Here is a 19,297-nt window from a genome sequence, read left to right on the forward strand (position 1 = left end):
TTATGATAGTCAATTGTGATATATGTTAGTCATACAGTTTTCCTATCAGTTTTTGCACCACTGAGCAAATCCAAAATTTTAGTGTCTTATGAGCAATAGGAAGAGAAGATTGCGATCTTGTCAGGAGATATGTTATTTAATACAGACTTTCAACCATAAACTAGCACTGAATTGTAATGCGTAAAAATTCAACTTGCTAATGTAAATAAATTCAACATTTTTCCACATTACATAGAAAGTTTAGAATGTTGGAATGACTGCTTTAAAATGATGTATTCTAGCCACATTCTGTGTGTTCTTTATATAGAAAAACTGGGGAAAAAATAGGAAATGCTATATTTACTAATATTTTCTGTTTTAAATTATACATAAAATGGTAGACATATTCTATATTTGGAAAAACATCCAATCAAGAATAAATTAACATGTGAAAGCATGAAAAAATATGTCTCAGTACTTCAAAGAAGTATAAACTGGTGATTATAATAGTTCTTCAAATTCATAAAATGAGACTGAATAGAGAAATTTTATGGGGCAAAATATTTTGACTCTTGTTTTTCTCCTTTTCTGAGTTTTTTTAATTTCTGAAAATGGGTGCTTTTTGCAATTTGCCCCAGTAGAGGACATAGACCAGAATTAAAAATGACATTTTTTTAGTTGTACTTACAAAAATAATTTTTCATGGTAGAATTTTGCCTGTCAGCTTCTTTCAAAGAAACGAAAATGATGTCACATGCCTTAGCATTCAATAACTCATACGGTACTGCCATTGCAACAAAAATATACATTAGATTCAATCAATAAATGTATACTATATTATTGGACCAAGCATATTTCTTAGTTTTATACAATAAGATATGCTGTTATACATAAATCATTTATAAGACCACAATATTCTATACCCTCAAAATAATTGCATTTATTTAAATGATCCTTCAATCATGCTGGATTTTTTTAGTCCCCAATGCCCAAATTTCTGGTGTTGTGTATCTCAAGTAAAGGTGAAATTTAGACCATGATTTACTCATTATCCTCTGAGATGAAATACCTTTGGAAGTCCTTAGTTCTCTTTGAAGTTGGTAGTGTAATACATGGACTAGCAATATAAATTAACACTTCAGCTAGATTAGTAGAACCCAATAAAATATAAATTTAAAAATCTATATTTAAATATTAATGTCTAGGCCATCTAACCACTGAAGCACATCATTGTTTAAATTTTAAAAAAATGCCTTTAGCTTATCATGTGGTGATCTACAGTTTGACATGAGACAAACAGTCCCACTGAGAGGAAGATTGCCCCATTTTTAAAGAAAGTCCCAGCAGACACCCTGTGAGGTGTGAATTCTATTCAGGATTGTTCATTACTGATTTGGTAGTTCAAAGACTGGCGAGGGCGGAGCTGGTGTCGCAACGATATGGCATGCGATCTCGGAGGTCTGAGATCGTTGCTGATATCTTTGCTCCTGGGCGATCCAATTGGACCTAAACCGTCCCAAAGAGACGGTGAAAGTGAGGAATGCATCCTATCAATCCCAGGGATACCGCAAAGTCCTTGGTAGATCCAGGAGAAGCTCTTCTTGCCTGCGGCAAAGGGGCAGCCATTAAAACTGCTGAAGTTGGGATTGGAAAGGACACCCTAAGGGAAAGAAGAATCTGTAAAAGTTTTGACAGAAGTGATTAAGCAGCGATTTTAAACAGGACTGTCAAAGTAATGTTTTGTGTTTTTTTTCTCATTGCTGGATTTTTTTTAATGATCTTGTATTTTGAAACTGGACTGGTTTTTTCGTTCATATCTATTTGTCTTTTTTTCTTCTTCTCCTTTTTGAATTTGTAATATTTTAGGCTAGAGGCTCCCTTTAGCTAATTCATTTTTTAAAAAAATATCTTTTTTTCTTTCTTTTTATCAACTTTTATTATATCCTGCTCTGAAAAGGAGAGGGAAAGTGAGAGTAAAGAAACTTTGTAACATTGCCAACTAGAGGCTTGAAAATATTCTTTTCCCTGTGACCAGACAAAGCTGAGAAGGAAAGAACTGAGACTCTTTCTCAGGGACATTGCTATTTGATAAGATAGAGGGAAGAGCAGGAGAGAATATTATTGCAGGTGCTCTTCAGGGTTTCTATCAACAGCTGGAGCCTGGTGCTGAAATGTGGGGGGGGGTGATAAGTTTTTGGAGAAGAGAGCTATAATAAGAGCCTTGGATAATTAAATAAGTGTAGTGTGTTCTTTTTATTTTTCCTAAGTTGTGCTATCCCTCCACACCAGCTTTATTGCATCTTTTTTTATCTCCTTCTTTGTAATAATTGTTTGGATTTCTGGCTTTGTTGGAGCTTGCCTCTGTTTCTCTCTCTTTCTCTCTCTTTTTTGGAAGTCCAACCTCTATGTTTGCTTTTTATTTTAAAGGGAAAGCCTTAAAAGCCTTTTTTTCCCCTCTTTCCTGCATTTTTGCTTTTTCATCTACTTTTTTTAATGCATTTATTTTTATGCATTTTTCTCTATTTGAGACCTTTCAATTGGATTAAGGTGTTGAAGAACCTAAAGAATTTTCCCTTTTTCTTTTTTCTGTTTTTCTTTATCTTATTTTTGATTGGATCAAGATATACCAGAACTTGAAGAAATTTTGTCCTCTCTTTTTTTTCCTCTTCTTTTTTCCTTTTTTATTATTATTACCGGCCTTCTTTTTTTTACTATTTTTATTTCACAATTGGATTAAGGTTTAGAAGAACCTGAAGATTTTGAATTGCCTAAAATGAGTAGGAAATGTACAGCTCCTGGTTCCTCAACTTCTACTTCTTCCTTTCCACCATCTGGAGGACAATGTTCAATACAGACAATGTTAAAGCAAGAAAAAGAACAAGAAAAAGTGACTCTGCAGATGATTATGCAAGGAATTCAAAATATTCAAGCAAGGTCAGAGAATATTGAAAAGAAAATTGAAAACATCGAACAAAGAACTGAGAGCATTGAACAAAGAATAGGGAAAACTGATGAAAAAGTGGAGAACATCCAACAAATGGTGTTGAAGTATGATGAGAGATTCCAAACAATTGAAGAAGAAGATAAACAAAGAGACAAGAAGATTGGAGATATTGATAATAGATTAACGGTGGTTGAACAAGATAAAAGTGGCATGTTGAGATAGGAGATGGATAGATCAGAATTCTATCTTAGATTTCAAAACATAGAGGAAGAAAAAGGACAAAATCTAGCTGAGATAATGATAGAAATACTGGCTGAAGCTTTGGAAATAACTCAAGAGAAGATGATGGATGGAATAGATGAGGTTTATCGAGTTTTCGCAAGATATGTGATGAGAAATGGCCTTCCAAGAGAAGTTCACATTAGATTTACAAAGAAAGCCGTTAAGATGCAAATACTGCAAGTGGCAAAAGAGAAAACATTGAAATACAAGACAAAGAGATTGTGGTCTTGAAACAAATACCCAGAAGAAGAGTGAGAGAGATGAGAAGAGAAGAGAATACCGATTCCTGACTAAAATGTCACTCAAAAAGAGGTGAATTATAAATGATTGAAAACAACAAAACAAAACAGAAAGACTCTCCCTAAATATTTTTTTAAAATGGTAGATGAAATAAACTTAAAAGATACATGGAGAGAAAGAAATGCTAAAACTATACAATATACTTTCTATTCAAATAGACATTTATCATGGTCCAGAACAGATATGATATGGATGTCAACAGAATTAATACCTAACATTCAAGAAATAAATATTGAAACAAATACTTGGGCAGATCACAATCCAATGCTGCCAAAGAGACAAATTAAAGACAATATGAGAGTAATTTTGGACACCTTGGAATACTACGAGGCACATCCTGAAAAACAAATGGCTCTGATATTTCTTGATGCACAGAAGGCATTTGACAACGTGAATTGGCGATTCATGTTATTATTGTTGGAACAGATGGGTTTTGCTAGAAAATTCATCCAAGCAATAGAAGCTATATACTATAAGCAAATGGCAACGGTAATGATAGAGGGAGAGCTGACAGACTCTATTAATATAAGAAAAGGAACAAGACAAGGGTGCCCACTATCACCTTTGTTGTTTGTGTTAACCTTGGAAGTTTTAAACAGAAATATTAGAGATGAAAAGAATATAATAGGAATGAAAATCAAAAAGGAAGAATTTAAGCTGCAAGCATTTGCTGATGATCTGGTTTTCATCCTAGAAGATCCTTTAGAAACAGCATCAAAATTGATAGAAAAGGTAGAGACATGTGGAAAGGTGGCTGGTTTGAAAATAAACAAAGATAAGACAAAGATTTTGACAAAGAATATGTCATTAAGACAAAAGGAAGAACTGGCAGACCTATTGAAAATTCAAGTCACGAATAAGATCAAGTATCTGGGGATATATTTGACAGCAAGATGTAGTACATTAAAAGAGAATAATTATATTAAACTTAAACAGCAGATAGAGCTTGATTTGGCGAAATGGGAAAACTTATAACTTTCACTAATAGGGAGAATCTCAACAATCAAGATGAATATATTACCCAGAATTTTATATCTGTTTCAAACAATTCCAATTAGGCTTGGAAAAGATTACTTTGAAGATTTAAATAAAATTGTGTTGAAATATATATGGCAAGGTAAGAAAGCGAGAATAAAGTTAAAACTTTTTTGCAAGATGCTAGAATTAGAGGAGGATTTGGTTTGCTTAATTGGGAATTGTACTACCAAGCTACAAGCCTGATGTGGGTTAAGGAATTGATAACACTAAGAAATGCTAGATTGTTGACATTAGAAGGACATGATCTGTTGTTGGAGTGGCATGCTTTTTTATGGTGCAAAGGAACTAAAACAAAGGGGTATTTTAGAAGACATTATATAAGGGAATCTCTGTGGTTAAACTGGGAGAAGGTTAAAAGACAATGTTTTTGAAAATTCCAGTCTGGTTATCGACTATTGAAGCATTTTCATATCCTATAATATACAAAAAGGAACAAACAGTTAGATATGGTGAAATACTGAATGAAAAGGGTGAACTTAAATCTATGCAAAAATTAGAGGAACAAGGTATGAAGATGAATTGGTTTTCATATGCGCAAATACATTCAAGGTATGATAAAGATTCTAAAACAGAAGGTTTCTATGATAAATTGACTGACTTAGATAAGATTTTGACAGGTACTGATGAAAAGGTGATTAAAAAATTGTATGGATATTTATTAGAAATTAAACTAGAAGAAGAACAAGTTAAAGAAACTATGATTGCTTGGGGGAAGAACTTTGGATATGGGATTGATTTAGAGAAATGGCAAGAATTGTGGTCTCAAAATTATAAAATGACAATGTCGACAGCATATAAAGAAAATTTGTATAAGATGTTTTACAGGTGGCATTTTCCCCCGACAAGAATAGCAAGAATGTTCAAGAATAAATCCGAATAATGTTGGAAATGTCACCAGACACCTGGCTCATTTTACCATATGTGGTGGACTTGTGCGGATGCCAAAAAATACTGGACTAAAATCCACATGTGGTTGGAGAAAATGACAAAAAAACATATAGACTTGAAACCAGAGATATTTTTATTGGGAATTTTACCTGCAATATATAGTAAAGACTTGAAATACTTGATTGTAACTGTATTAACAGTGGCTAGGATTGTATTTGCCAAAAACTGGAAAAATGAGAAGATACCATCACAGGAGGAAATCATTAAGAAAACATTGAAATGTGCAGAAATGAGTAGATTGACATTTGAAATTGGAGAACAGGAGGATAAACAATTTTATAAAATTTGGGATCTTTTTTTATCAATGGTTAGATAATAAAGTATAGTAATGAAATATGTAGATTTCTAGAAAATGATAAATATATAAAGATATACTTTTTTCTACAAAATGATTTTAGGATAGATTTGGGATGATAATATGAACTGTTATACAATAAATTAAGTAAATTATGATTATCTTGTAAAACATGAATGAATAAAAGTATAGTCAAATGATTGATTAATAATGATACTAAGGTATTTAGTTTTTGATTGACAATATGAGATTATATACAGTGTAATTGTAATGAACGACTACGAAATGGAAGCACAAAACAATTTGCAAACCAAGCGGCACACTGTATGTACACCTATGGAAGAATCTTGATGTTTTTATGTTTTGCTTGTCTATGTTTGTTTTTAAAAACCAATAAAATTTATTTTTTTTAAAAAGGCTGGCACCTTTTTTGTGGGATCTTCCTATAACTGGGTGTCCAGTGATCTGTTTGGCTTTCCATTGGGAATTGATGTTAAATTTGTTGGGCAGATTTTGTGTAAGTGCCAGTGGCACTGGATTTGAGTCTTCTTGTTGATAAATGAGGAAGGCCAGCATGCCCCTGTAGGAGTGAATTGTTCATAAGATGGAGCAATATAAATGGTGCATATACAAATGATTTGAACTCTTACGATCACAATTGGGACCAGAATTTATGTTGTTAAGCAAGGCTGCTGTTAAGTGAGTCATATGCAATTTTGCTGCCTTTTTGCCATGGTTGTTAAGTGAATTACTATAGCTGTTAAGTGAATCCCTCATTTTGCTTGTCAGAAGCCAATTGGGAAGATTGGGAATGGTGATTGCATGACTCCAGGATGTTGTATCTGTTGTAAATGGTTGCCAAATGCCTGAATTTTGATCATATAACCATGGGAGTGCTGCAGTGGTCATAAGTGCAAAGACTGCTTATAAGTCACTTTTTTAGTGCTGTTGTAATTTTGAATGGTTGCTCAATGAATAGTTGTAAGTCAAAGACTACCTGTAGCGCATGTAGCCATTACCTGGGTTGGATCAGTTTAATATTTGGAAAGAAGATTCATGGCTATTTGTTAGACCAGGAAGCTGAATAACATCTTGGAAGAAAGCATTGACAGAACTCTTCAATTTCTGCTGCCAAGAGTTGACAATATTTATACAGTTATCAGAAGCTGAATTCAGCTAGAAGGTGTCTGCCTTTTTATTTTTATTTTCTAGTTCCAGATCTAAGAATGTTCCATAAATTATAGTGCAAAAGACTTAGATTTGCTATTACATGCTCAAGCATTTTGGCTGGATTCATACCTGATGCTAACGCATAAAGTATTACTTTTATTTGCAATAACTCCATTATTTTGGTATGTGGACCACAGTTCATGACATAACTTTCTTTCTCTGACCTTAAGCCACTTGGGGTTCCTCTCTCTCTTGTCTAATGGTTTCCTAGGTGTCATCTCAAGATCATTCTCATGTTCCAGGGATTGTTAAGGGTTTCCCCATCAAGGGTATGCCATCTTCAGAAATCCTGGACTTTACCATTTTCAATGACGACCCTATCTTGAGAACAGCTTACCCTAGGATTTCCAGATCACTCACACATTAATTACATTTTTGGAATAAAAACATGGATGTAGGAGATGACCAGGCTGAGCCTGAGGGAGGGGTCAAATGCGTCATCAGTCTTGAGCCCCTTCTTGCCTACAAAAAACCTAAGTCCAGCTGACCTTAAATTCCATTAACTTTTACCAACCCACCAACTTGCTTTGACTGCTAGTAGTTCAGATTTTTGCAAAGAGCTTTAGTATATATTAAACCTATATGCATTCACTTGAATTTCCAGGAATTCTGATTTCCTGCACTTGACAATGACTCTTAAGAAGAGAATTTAGGTACAAGTAAGATCTTCTAAACAGTGATTCATAGAGTGGTTGGTTTTTATTGCATTAACTGATTTTTGTTTTTAATCTCCTTTTCAGGAGTAATTCAGAATCTTCAGAAGTAAAGTCACAAGTAGAATAAAATAAACAATAAAATCTGATTCTGGGAAAAGATTATTTCTTGTATATTTGTTGAAAAAACATTACTGCAGGCTTAGTTCCATAACCTACATAATCAAGCAAACAATCCTTATTACAGCTAGCTTTAACACAATGTATCAACCCAAGCTAGGTATAGCACTCTTTCTTTGTATGAAATTTCTACACATGAAAGAAACTCAAATTGTTTAAACAATTGTTGGTTTAAACCAGGGGTGGGATTCTACAGGTTCACACCTATTTGCGAGAACCGGTTGTTAACATTCTAAGCAGTTCAGAGAACCGGTTGTTAGAAGAAATTACTGGCCTAATCCTGTAAGGAAGGCAGGAAGGAAACATTCTGGTGTTGCTTACAGAAACTGCCTCTCTGTTAACCCTTATTACATTCTAGGCAGGACTAGACTTCCTATCTAAGGAACTTCTCTGGAGTTTTTTTCCCCTTCTTTGCTGGTACTTTGCTTGTACGGAGTGACCATTTAAAGTTACAATGGCACTGAAAAAAGTGACTAATGACCATTTTTCACACTTACGAATGTTGCAGCATCCCCACAGTCATGAGAGGCCAGGCGAGGAGATGCGTGCCTCGATGTGAGTGATCAAGTTGGCCACACCCAGCCAATAACATGACCACCAAACCATGTCCACCCAGTCACATAACCACCAAGCCACACCCACCACCTAAACCATGCCCACAGAACCGGTTGTTAAAAAATTTGAATCCCACCCCTGGTTTAAACCAAAGGCTAATTTCCTTAAAACAGTGTTTCTCAAACTTGACAACTTTTAAGTTGCATGAAATTCAACTTCCAGAATTCACACATTGACGTGACACATTGACATGTCTAACTCAGCTTTTCTGGGTAGCTATACCTAACATTTTGTGTTAGTAAAGTCCCATGCAGATTTGGGTTGGGTATTTGGTATGATATGCTATATTTTTAACATTACAGGTTGTCTCAACTGTTCAAAATTACAGTGGCACTGAATAAAGTGACAAGACAGTTTTTCACAATTATGACAGTTGCAGCATTCTCATGGTCACATGATCAAAATTCAGACTCCCGATGTTTGGTTGGTTCATATTTATGACGGTTGCAGTGTCCCAGGGTCACGTGATCATCTTTTGCAATCTTCTGAAAAGCAAAGTCAATGGAGAAGCCAGAGTCACTTAACAACTGTGTTACTAACTTAACAACTGCAGTTATTCACTTAACAACTGTGCAAGAAAGATCACAAAATGTGGCAAATCTCACTTAACAACTATCTCACTTAGCAACATAAATTTTAGGCTTAATTGTGGCCCTAAATCGAGGAGTACCTGTACTGTATGAAAGGGACTCTATAGTATGGAGTGGAAAGGCGGGGCTTATGCTGAAGATGTATTTAAACTCTGTGATTGTCCTCTTCCTTTTTTGATATAATCTGTTTTATTTACACTTGGAAGAGTATTAGATTAGGACTACACAAAAATAGGATAATGCCTCAATTGTATAAATATGTCTACCAACTAAGCCAGTGGTGAGAGTCAAATTTGTTTACTACCAGTTCTGTGGGCGTGGCCTGGTGGGCGTGGCAGGGGAAGAATAGTATAAAATCTCCAGTCAGAGGTGGTATTTGCCGGTTCTCTGAACTACTCAAAATTTCCACTACGGGTTCTCCAGAACTGGTCAGAACTTGCTGAATATCAACTCTGAGCTAAGCTGTTTTGGCCCTTTCACAGCAGACACCCTAATTACTCAAGAAATACACAATGGAAATTAACTCTGTAATTTCCCTGATCTGGATGAAGATGTACAGTATGATTTTTTTTAAAATGTTATTTAAGTATTTGGTGTTAATATGACAGGATCCATTCCATTCCCTTTCACAGTTATCCCATAGAATGAGATTCTAGAGGGAACATGAAATACCCCCCAATTCTCCAATTGGCACCTTTTTTTTAAATTTCTCATCCAAAACTAGCACTCTGTCATGTGTGAAGCCCTTTCAATGGGAAAATAACATTACGGTGAGGATAAAGATTATTTGTATTCTATGAATCCAACCATTATTATCAATCTGACATAAATAGGCAGCATTGGCTCTGTGCTACCAGAAGAGTAAAATTATTTTTATTTATTTTGATTTGTCAATCACTTACAAGATAATAGGTATAAGTATAAACATAGTTATGAATACATGAAATGGGTACGTATAAGAAAAATAAAAGAAACAATAGGACAGGGACAGTAGGCACGTTGGTGCGCTTATGCACGCCCCCTACAGACCTGTTAGGAAAGGGGTGAGGTCAATAGTAGGCAGTCTAAGATTAAAGTTTTTGGGGTTTGGGGAAGAAACCACAGAGTCAGGTAGAGTATTCCAGACATTGACCACTCTGTTGCTGAAGTCGTATTTCCTGCAATCAAGTTTGGTGTGGTTAACCTTGAGTTTGTATCTATTGTGTGCTCTTGTGCTGTTATGGCTGAAGCTGAAGTATTCATTGATAGGTAGGACATTGCAATGTATGATTTTATATACTGTACTTAGATCAGACCGAAGGCAGCGTAGTTCTAGGTTTTCTAGGTCTAGATTTTCAAGTCTGGTGGCATAAGGTATTCTACAACAAGTAGAAGAGTGGATAACTCTTGTGAAATATTTCTGGACTTTCTCAGCTGTGTTAATATCACATACGTTAATGTGGGTTCCAGACTGATGAGCTGTATTCAAGCATTGGTTTAGCAAATGTTTTGTATGCTCTAGTTAGTAGTGTGATATTACCAGAAAAACAGCTATGTAGGATTAGGTTAACAACTCTTAATGCCTTTTTGGCTATATAGTTAAGGTGGGCTCTAGCACTTAGATCATTAGAGATGAGTATTCCAAGGTCCTTTACAGAGCTTGTATCATCAACAAGGTCTTGACTATTCAGCTTGTATTTTATTTTCTGATTTTTTTTGCCAATATGTAAGATAGAGCATTATTTGTTGAGATTTGAAGTTGCCATTTGTTTGACCATTCTGATACATAGTCAAGGTCTTTTTGAAGGGCAGCAGTATTGTCTGTGGTGTTGAATAGCTTTAAATCCTCAGCGAAGAGAATGCAGTTGCTCTTGATATGATCACAGAGGTCATTTGTGTAGAGTATGAAGAGAGTTGGTCCTAGAACACTGCCTTGGGGGACACCACTATTGACAGGTACAGAATTTGATAGGACGCTCCTAATTTTGACTATTTGTTGTCTGTTTGACAGGAATGCTTCTATCCAGTTATGCAGGTGTCCAGAGATACCATAAGATTTTAGTTTTAGGAGTAGTTTGTCGTGTACCACTGAATCAAAGGCTTTACAGACGTCTATGTAGATTGCATCTATTGTTTTGACCTGATCGAGTTGTATAGTCCATATGTTTTTGCAGTGTAAGAGTTGCAGATTGCAGGATAATTTTTTTCTGAAACCAAATTCATGTTACCTCTGGCCACTTGCTGGTCCTTTTTAGTGGTGGCCTCTCAACTGCATAATTTCCACCTGCCCTTTCTTTGGTCTCCCCCACACTTTTTCTCTCCCATCTAGAGAAGCTTATTTTATCACATTGGACTACTTCTGAAAAGTATTACTATCTCATTTTGGAGTCATGGCATTATCACCTTGGCTGTTTTCCTTTTTCATGGTGTTGGTTTTAAATGAATTGTTGTTTTAACTAGCATCTAGCATTAATTTTAAAAGTGATCTTCATGCGCTGTAAATAAATAAGTGTGGGAGACTATTTCTACAGGCATGAAGTATTGTGCATGACCTATTCTAAATGGGTGCATGAGGGTGTGTGTGTGTGAGAGGAAATATTTGCCTCATGCATTGGAGCTTATGGATTCGTGATGTGGAAGATATATCCCAGTCTGTACAAAGCACCCACACCGTCTCTGCTGATTGTTGCCCTGAGACCCTTTTTCATCACTTTCTCACTCCTGCACTGCCCAGTGTGGCTGCTGCTACCCAGGAACAGATCTCCATGGCGACAATACCCCCCTCCCTCCATCCCTGCATCCTCCTCCCTTTAGCGTATAAGTGACACGCCTGCCGTCCAATCAACAGCCTCAGCTGGTTGGGAGGGCTTTTTTCTCCATCAATTTCTCTGCTAGTGCAACCCAGAGAGCTGAATCTGAGGGGAGGGGGGAGGAAAACACCCAGCTGTATTCCCCCTCGTTTCTCTCTTCCCCTTTTTTTCCCTCTTTCCTCCCTTTATCCTTTCAGTTGTCTTTTTTAGGTTTCCTTCTTTGCCTCCTCCCCACCCACCCCTCTTCCCTACACATTTGCTTCCTCTCCTGCTCTCCATGTGAGATCACCTATTGTTACAATTCCTCTTCCCCCCCCCCAAAATTCCTCTCATTCGTTTCACCTTTGATATCCTTTGCCACCCTCCCCATTTGTTTTCCACCCCTCCTTTTTCTCTGCGGGCAACGAAGGAAGAAAATCCATGAGAATGAAAGGCAGGTAGCGGCGAGTCAAGCGGTAACCGATCAACTTAAGGATGCGGGCAACACAGCCTTTTGGGTGCTGCTGCGACCATTGTTCCTGCTGCTTCCTGCTCCATTCCATCAGTTCTGATGTCTGAAGCCCATCGTGCCTGTCCTCCCCCTGCTTTGCTGGGGCAGCTAATTTCTCTCCCCGTCCCCTTGCACCTGCGTCTTGAGACCCCTCCCCGCCTCCCTTCCCCTCCTTCCTGATCCATGATTCCAGTCTACCCCTAAGATGCTAAGGCAAGGCCCTTTCCTTCTCCTGGCTGCGTCCATGTCGTATTTCAACCCGGAGAAAGCTTTGGCAGCGCCTTCAGAAAATGGTGAGTTTGGGCAGGGGCAAGAGTTCCCTGGGCATCATTGCCAGCAGCCATCCCCTCACCCGATTTGCTCTCACTTGCTGTTGCCTCTCGCCCAGCCATCTGTGGCCACCTGTTTGTGCAGCTAGGAAGCTGCCTGGTGGACCTGATCCCCACCCCCTTCAGGGTGCCAAGTGGGGACAACACTTGGATCAGGGGGGTTCTTTCCAGACCAGATGGGGTGGGGGCACTGGGTTATAAATGCAGAGACAGCTGGGATTCCTATACAGAGCAAATACATCAGCCCTGGGATTTTGCCAAATGCCTTAAAGCAGCAGTGGTGTTCCTTATCATCTTCTCCTGACCCTCCCCTGTTCTTAATGATAATCGGCACTGGAGAAAATTGAAGCCACCCCTTAAGGCAATCAAGAGAAGGCAGAAGTTATCTGGAAAAAGAGAGATATTTTACTACATGATCCCTGAAGAGGGGTTCAGTGTCATTACATGGTAAAGGAGACCTAGGGTAAACATTTGCTTGCAAAGAAAACAACGTGATGGAGGGAGGAATGTCTGAGAGGTGGGTGTGAGATTTATGCCTGACAGGTCAGTGACATCCAGAAATGCCATCTGTGTTTGGTCTGACAGTCATCGGTGGAAAATGGGAGACTCAGTTGGGATGCATTCTTGACATTGGTGAAAAGATATTTTGTGGGGCTCCCTGAAGGCTTTGTGTAAGGATGGAGTATGGCTGAGATGAAGAAGATGGTGAAAGACTTCATGGCTGGAAGAAGAGAAGAAGAAATGCATACAGACTATTTTGAAGAAGGACCACATAAGAGATTAAGTGCAGAGATAAATTGTTAGCTATGGGCAGGTGGGAGGGGAAACCATGAGTTCACTGGACATGGTGTTCAATGAGGCTTTGGCAGGAACCCCACAGATCCACCATGAACTTGGATAATACTTTTGTGGTATCATCACATTCTCAGACTGTGTAAAAGAGGTGCAATGAAGACTGTCTGGATAAGGTTGGTGGTGGTGTGTGTGTGTATGTGCACACACACACACACATGCACACGCACACACTCAAATATTAATACCTAGGAACAGTAGTTTTCAAATATTGGTCCTCTAATCATTACCAAATATTGGTAATCTAATCGTGCCTCAAAAATTCCAGAATGTTGAGGTATGATTGGATTATTAAAGGATTGTGACATTGCCAGTTGCTTCATTCTAAGAGATTGCAGCATGCTTACTGTTGCAACAAGCTGGAAAGGTGTTTCTCCCCGCCCCCCCATAATTTATAATCAAAGCTATCTCCACTCCCTTTCCTTGTGGGAGTTTAGTCTACTCTGATGTATTGCTTTTCTATTTCCCCACCTCTATGTTGCTTTTCTTTCTTTACATCTGCTGTCATAATGCAGGCTGGAAGTCCACAAAATGTCACACTAGTTGCCAATGACTTACTTGCTCTGATGTTCAGAAAGGGCAGGCTCTTGTGGACCAAGAATTAAGGACAGCATAGTAGGTTGTGCCTCTGATGTTGTCTTCAAGAAGCAAAGGCTGATCATTCCCTCAAGACGTGAAAAGTGTGCTTTTCAAATCTTAGCAAATTACAGTCACTTAGAAGAAACTGAGGCTATATGAGCCTTCCCCAATCTGATACCTTCTATTTTCCCCAATATCCAGCCAGCAGACCCTTTGAGAGTTGAAGCCCATGTGTCTGTCCCATGAATGACACAGTGGGATAGATGACAGCTCTTCTTTACTAGCAAATTGCCAAGCCTTCACATAAGCAAGAACAGGAGACCTGTAGCCTGTTATATTGTCCTACAGGAACAAGGTGAATTCTCCTTTCTGGAATAATTGTACCCATGCCTAATGGAATACCTAGTGTAAGCAGACAGATGCCTCTGGTAATAGCATTAGCATACTAATTTTAATATAGTCAATAAAAAATAAGTAATATGCTTTAGGACCAAATCATGGCCTGGAAGATGGTCTCTAGAAATGTAAATGTGTGCCTAATTTTAGTACCATCTGATTAAATTGTCGTTTCTGTTTCCAAATATATCTCAGCTTCCTGGGAAAGAGAGGGTGACATTTCCCGAGAAAAAAATAAAATTCTATAGATTCCTTCAGGGCGAAGGCAGGATAATGAAACAGTTTCTAATGACATATCTCTAATGTTTTCGTAATGCTGTAGCAAAATTTGAAAATCTCATGTACGTAACTTGAAGTTGGTGCTTTCTGTTTGCGTCATTGGACAGAGGGACGGTGAGTGGTTAGAACAGGATGGATAGGACAAAGGGTGGAAGAGATAAAAGAATACAGAGAGAAACCAAAACTGCCTGGTGAGAAAGCGGTCTCTACAATGATGACAAAATTTGTCATCTACCTGGTTATAAGATTCAACCTTTAAACAATGATTCTGGATTTTAAAAGAGGCATCTCATTGTGATATAAGAAGAAGTGTCTGTGTAGCGCAGGGACTACCACCTTTATTATTTCAGAATGTCTCCAAATGTGGATTTGAACTTTTGGGAAAATAAAGATGTTGGTGGGTTCTAAGCTACTGAACTCAAAGCTTCTGTGCTACTCTAAGAATCTACTTCTGCTCTGTATCATGGGCTGCTTGCTACATTTCCACGAAGAAGTAGGGATAAAGTTGAAGCATTCAGCTTGGCACTCAGGAGCAAAGCAATGAGTGAAATGCAGGTAATCCTCGACTTACAACAGTTCCTTTAAGTGATCATTCAAAGTTACAACAGCACTGAAAAAAAAGGACCTATGACCATTTTTCACACCACCATTGCAGCATCCCCATGGCCACGTGATCAAAATTCAACTGACAAAATTCAAAAGACAACTGATGGTTGCTGTCTGGGGGGGGGGGGCGAGGGGGTGTCATATGATCACCACTTGTGACTTGACAAGCAAAGTCAAATGGGGAAGCCAAATTCACTTAAGAACTGTGTTCCTAACTTAACCACTGCGGTGATTCATTTAACAACTGTGGCAAAAAAGGACATAAAATGGAACAACACTTACTTAACAAATGTCTCATTTAGCCATAGAAATGTTGGTCTCAACTGTGGTCGTAAATCAAGGACTACCTATACTTGCGTCAGCTACCACCAGCTTTCATTGGTGAGGTAGAGAATAGCACGTTCAAGGTCCCTAAAACTTAGTGTTCATCTTATATTGGCAGCTGGAAGAATATAAGGCAATGTACAGTAGGCTTAGCCCAAGACATCTTGTTTCCTATAATGAAGGATAAAATAGCACCCTGCATTCAATTGTTTATTTGTCTTAATTACTCCACTCCAAGTGATTCTGAATGGCACACAACAAAAACAGATGAAAAAGAACAGAACAAACAGAAAACATAATGTAAACCATAATGTTGTATTCCAACAGAGGCAGGCACTAAATGTAATATCCCCTCTCCAATGCTCTCAGAGCCAGGTTTCCTTTTTTTACAAAAGCTTATCAGGGAAGCAGCAGGCCATAAATATGGGGGCAAGTTATTTCACAGCCCTACTAAGAAGTACTGATTCTCTCCCAGGTTTTGGGGGTATGGAAGGTCATCACAGCAGTAGGTAATGTTTGGGTCTATAATGGCGATGATCACCATCTTCTGTGATGATTGCCTATAGCCTAATAACTTAAGGAAAGCAGAACTAGAAATTTAAGTCTCTATGTCTCTGTCTTCTGATAATAGGTGCCCTCCTGGCTTTTCCTGCCTGAGGCAATTTTCTCACATTGTCTGACTTCCTGGGGTGGAAGGACACTGTGGCTAAAACAGAAAAGAAGGACATGTTGGTCAGAATATAGATGCTAGCACTTTGAGAAAAGGAGGGAAAGAAACATTTGTGTCAACTCGTGGAAGTATGAAGTTAGGACAAAATTGTGTCATCATCACTATCCTTTTTCTATACAGGTAGTCCTTGACTTACAACCACAATCGAGCCCAGAATTACATTGCCAAGTGAGAGATTTGTTAAGTGAGTTTTGTCCCATTTTACAACCTTCCTTGCCACATTTTTTAAGTTAATCACTGCGGTTCTTAAATTAGTAACATGGTTGTTAAGCGAATCTTGCTTCCCCATTCACTTTGCTTGTCAGATGGCTGCCGAAGATAATCACATGGCCCTGGAACCCTGCAACCATCATAAATATGAACCAGCTGTCAAGGGTCCTAATGGAAATCACGTGACCATGGGGATGCTACAATGTTCATAAATGTGAAATGTGGTCATAAGTCTCTTTTTTTTTCAGTGCTGCTGTAATTTCAAATGGTCACTAAACAAACTGTTGCAAGTTGAGGACTACCTGTATATCTTGCTTTTCTGCCTTCCTGCAACATAATAAAAACATGGAACTATAATCATTGAAATCCTTCTATACTCCACCATCCTGTCAGAGCTGAAAAAGCTTCTTGGATGAGAAGCGAAATGTCTTCAAAAATAAAAAACAGAAAGCCCAGTTGCCTCCTGAAAAAAGCACCTTTGGGACAACCATGACCTGGATGACTAAGAATCTCTACTGACATAATCACTGAAAGATCATTCATAGAACAAAAAGAAAAAAACCTCTGCTTTTCCTTAGCATTTGCCTTCCATCCTTTCATCAATTTGTATATCAGCTTCTAATTCTGAAAACATGAAAGTTCACTTACTAGTTCAGAACATTTTAGATGGTCCTCAAAGTACCTTTTCTTTCTCACCAGGCAAGCACAGCTACCCCTAAATGCTGTTTTAAGATACCTGTCCTATTTTCCTCTTTGTATATTCTCTTTAGATGGATTATCTCAGGGCCGGGCTCCCCTGGCCCCTCCCTATGCTGTGGTTCTGATCTCCTGCTCAGGCTTGTTAGCCTTTATCTTCCTCCTCCTCACCTGCCTGTGCTGCAAGAGAGGTGATGTGGGTTTCAAGGTGAGCTAGATGGTGGGGCCAGCAGGTGGGCATGATATGTTTTCAAAACAAATATTGTTTTTAAAAAATTCCTTTGTCTATCTGATAGGAATTTGAGAACCCTGATGGAGAAGAATATTCTGGAGAGTATACACCACCTGCAGAGGAGACATCCTCCTCCCAGTCTATCCCAGATGTCTACATTCTGCCTCTTTCTGAGGTTTCACTCCCATCTTCCAATCAACAGATGCCCAAAACAGGTATATTTCCTGAGGGAACGGGGTCATATTATTGTCCTCTTCATTTGTTATATCTTTCATATTGCTGTTTAGAGAACACAAAAGGTTAGAATATTGGCTGCACTTGCTACACTTCCCTGAAAAAAAATATACTAGTGCAATTCTATGCCAGCCATCTCTGACCTGATGCCCATTAGATGCGTTTCCACTATCTGAACCTTGAAATGATGGGAGCACCAAGTTGGGGAAGGTTGCTATAGATCTTGGCACCTGAAAAGTATATGAACTTTGCATAAAATAGCAGAAAAGTAGAAACCCAAGGTTTGTTTTTCTATAGAATGGAAATATCTCTACTGATTTATCAGTTGAGCATTTGCTATGTCCTAATCTAGGATTCTAATTGATTAGATTTTACCTTACCTTTCTATTTTGGACATTCCCTGTTACTTTTACATTGTCTTCCTGTTGTGGCACCTGCTGTTCCTTCTGTGTAATCTCCTTTGTGTTGTGTCTGTCATCCTTCTCTCCTGTCTTTCTGATCTCATCTACATGTACGTTATTCACTTTCATGACCCATTGACTTATGCAGTGATGCATCCTGATTTCTATATCTCCTTCAACTTCAACTCACTTTCATTTTTGAAAGCTCCAGAAATTCTGTCCCACTTTACTTTTCCTTTAATTGAGATCGTCTTACTCTTTTTAATCTCATTAACCCTTTCCCAAGACATTTCCACATATCTTCGAATTACAACCACAATAGAGCCCAACATTTTTGTTGCTAACTGAGATAGTTGTTAAGAGAGTTTTGCCTATTTTACAGCCTTTCTTGCTACAGTTGTTAAGTGAGTAACATGGTTGTTGGATCTGGCTTTGCTGTGGACTTTGCTTGTTAGAAGATTGCAAAAAAGTGATCACATGACCCTGGGACATTGCAATCATCATAAATATGAGCCAGTTACCAAGAATCAAAATGGTGATCACATGACCATGGGGCTGATGCAAAGATCATTGAAGTATGAAGAAAGTCACTTTTTAAGTGCTGTTGTAACTTCAAACAGTCACTAAAGAAATGGTTGTATGTCAAGGACTATCTGTAGTCTGGCTCCAATGGCTTCTCATAAACAGACTATCTGAAGGACATCACAGTATGGAAGACAGTTCTAGCTTCTCACAACACTATTTTATTTTATTTTTTTTGGTCTAATAGCTTTGTGGCATGGGGAGAGTCAAACTGGAGCCAACTTTTAGCCTGTGTCCTCTGGGCAGCTTCCTTGACTCCCATTATTTTGAACACCATATTCCTCTTTCAGATATAGTGAAACACTTGGGTCTCAGTAGACAACACCTCAGTTATCTGCAGGAGATTGGAAATGGCTGGTTTGGAAAAGTAAGTAAGAAAAAAAATCAGTTTTTGTGTGGATATGATTTAAGAATGAAATTCAGGCAATTGATTTCATGCTTTCCAGCAAGAGTTGGCTGAATCCTATAAATGGAATAGCAATGGGAAAATCATTGACTATGTGATTCAAACCAT

At 38.0% G+C, this 19,297-nt stretch overlaps 1 protein-coding gene across 1 annotated transcript in view; it reads left to right on the top strand.

Annotated features, from left to right (window-relative positions):
- Nucleotides 1–11,941: 11,941 nt before the first annotated feature.
- The window catches only part of LMTK3 (lemur tail kinase 3), a 37,397-nt gene continuing 30,041 nt past the window's right edge, over nucleotides 11,942–19,297 (top strand). The window contains exons 1-4 of the mRNA XM_087917423.1: nucleotides 11,942–12,626; nucleotides 17,409–17,542; nucleotides 17,631–17,781; nucleotides 19,074–19,150. Of these exons, the coding sequence (XP_087773549.1) occupies nucleotides 12,539–12,626; nucleotides 17,409–17,542; nucleotides 17,631–17,781; nucleotides 19,074–19,150 (450 nt within the window). The 5' untranslated portion in view covers nucleotides 11,942–12,538. The remainder of the gene's footprint in view (nucleotides 12,627–17,408; nucleotides 17,543–17,630; nucleotides 17,782–19,073; nucleotides 19,151–19,297) is intronic.

This window comes from Pseudonaja textilis, chromosome Z (assembly GCF_049901715.1).
Source record: "Pseudonaja textilis isolate UNSWEBS1 chromosome Z, rPseTex1.2, whole genome shotgun sequence".
NCBI lineage: Eukaryota > Metazoa > Chordata > Lepidosauria > Squamata > Elapidae > Pseudonaja > Pseudonaja textilis.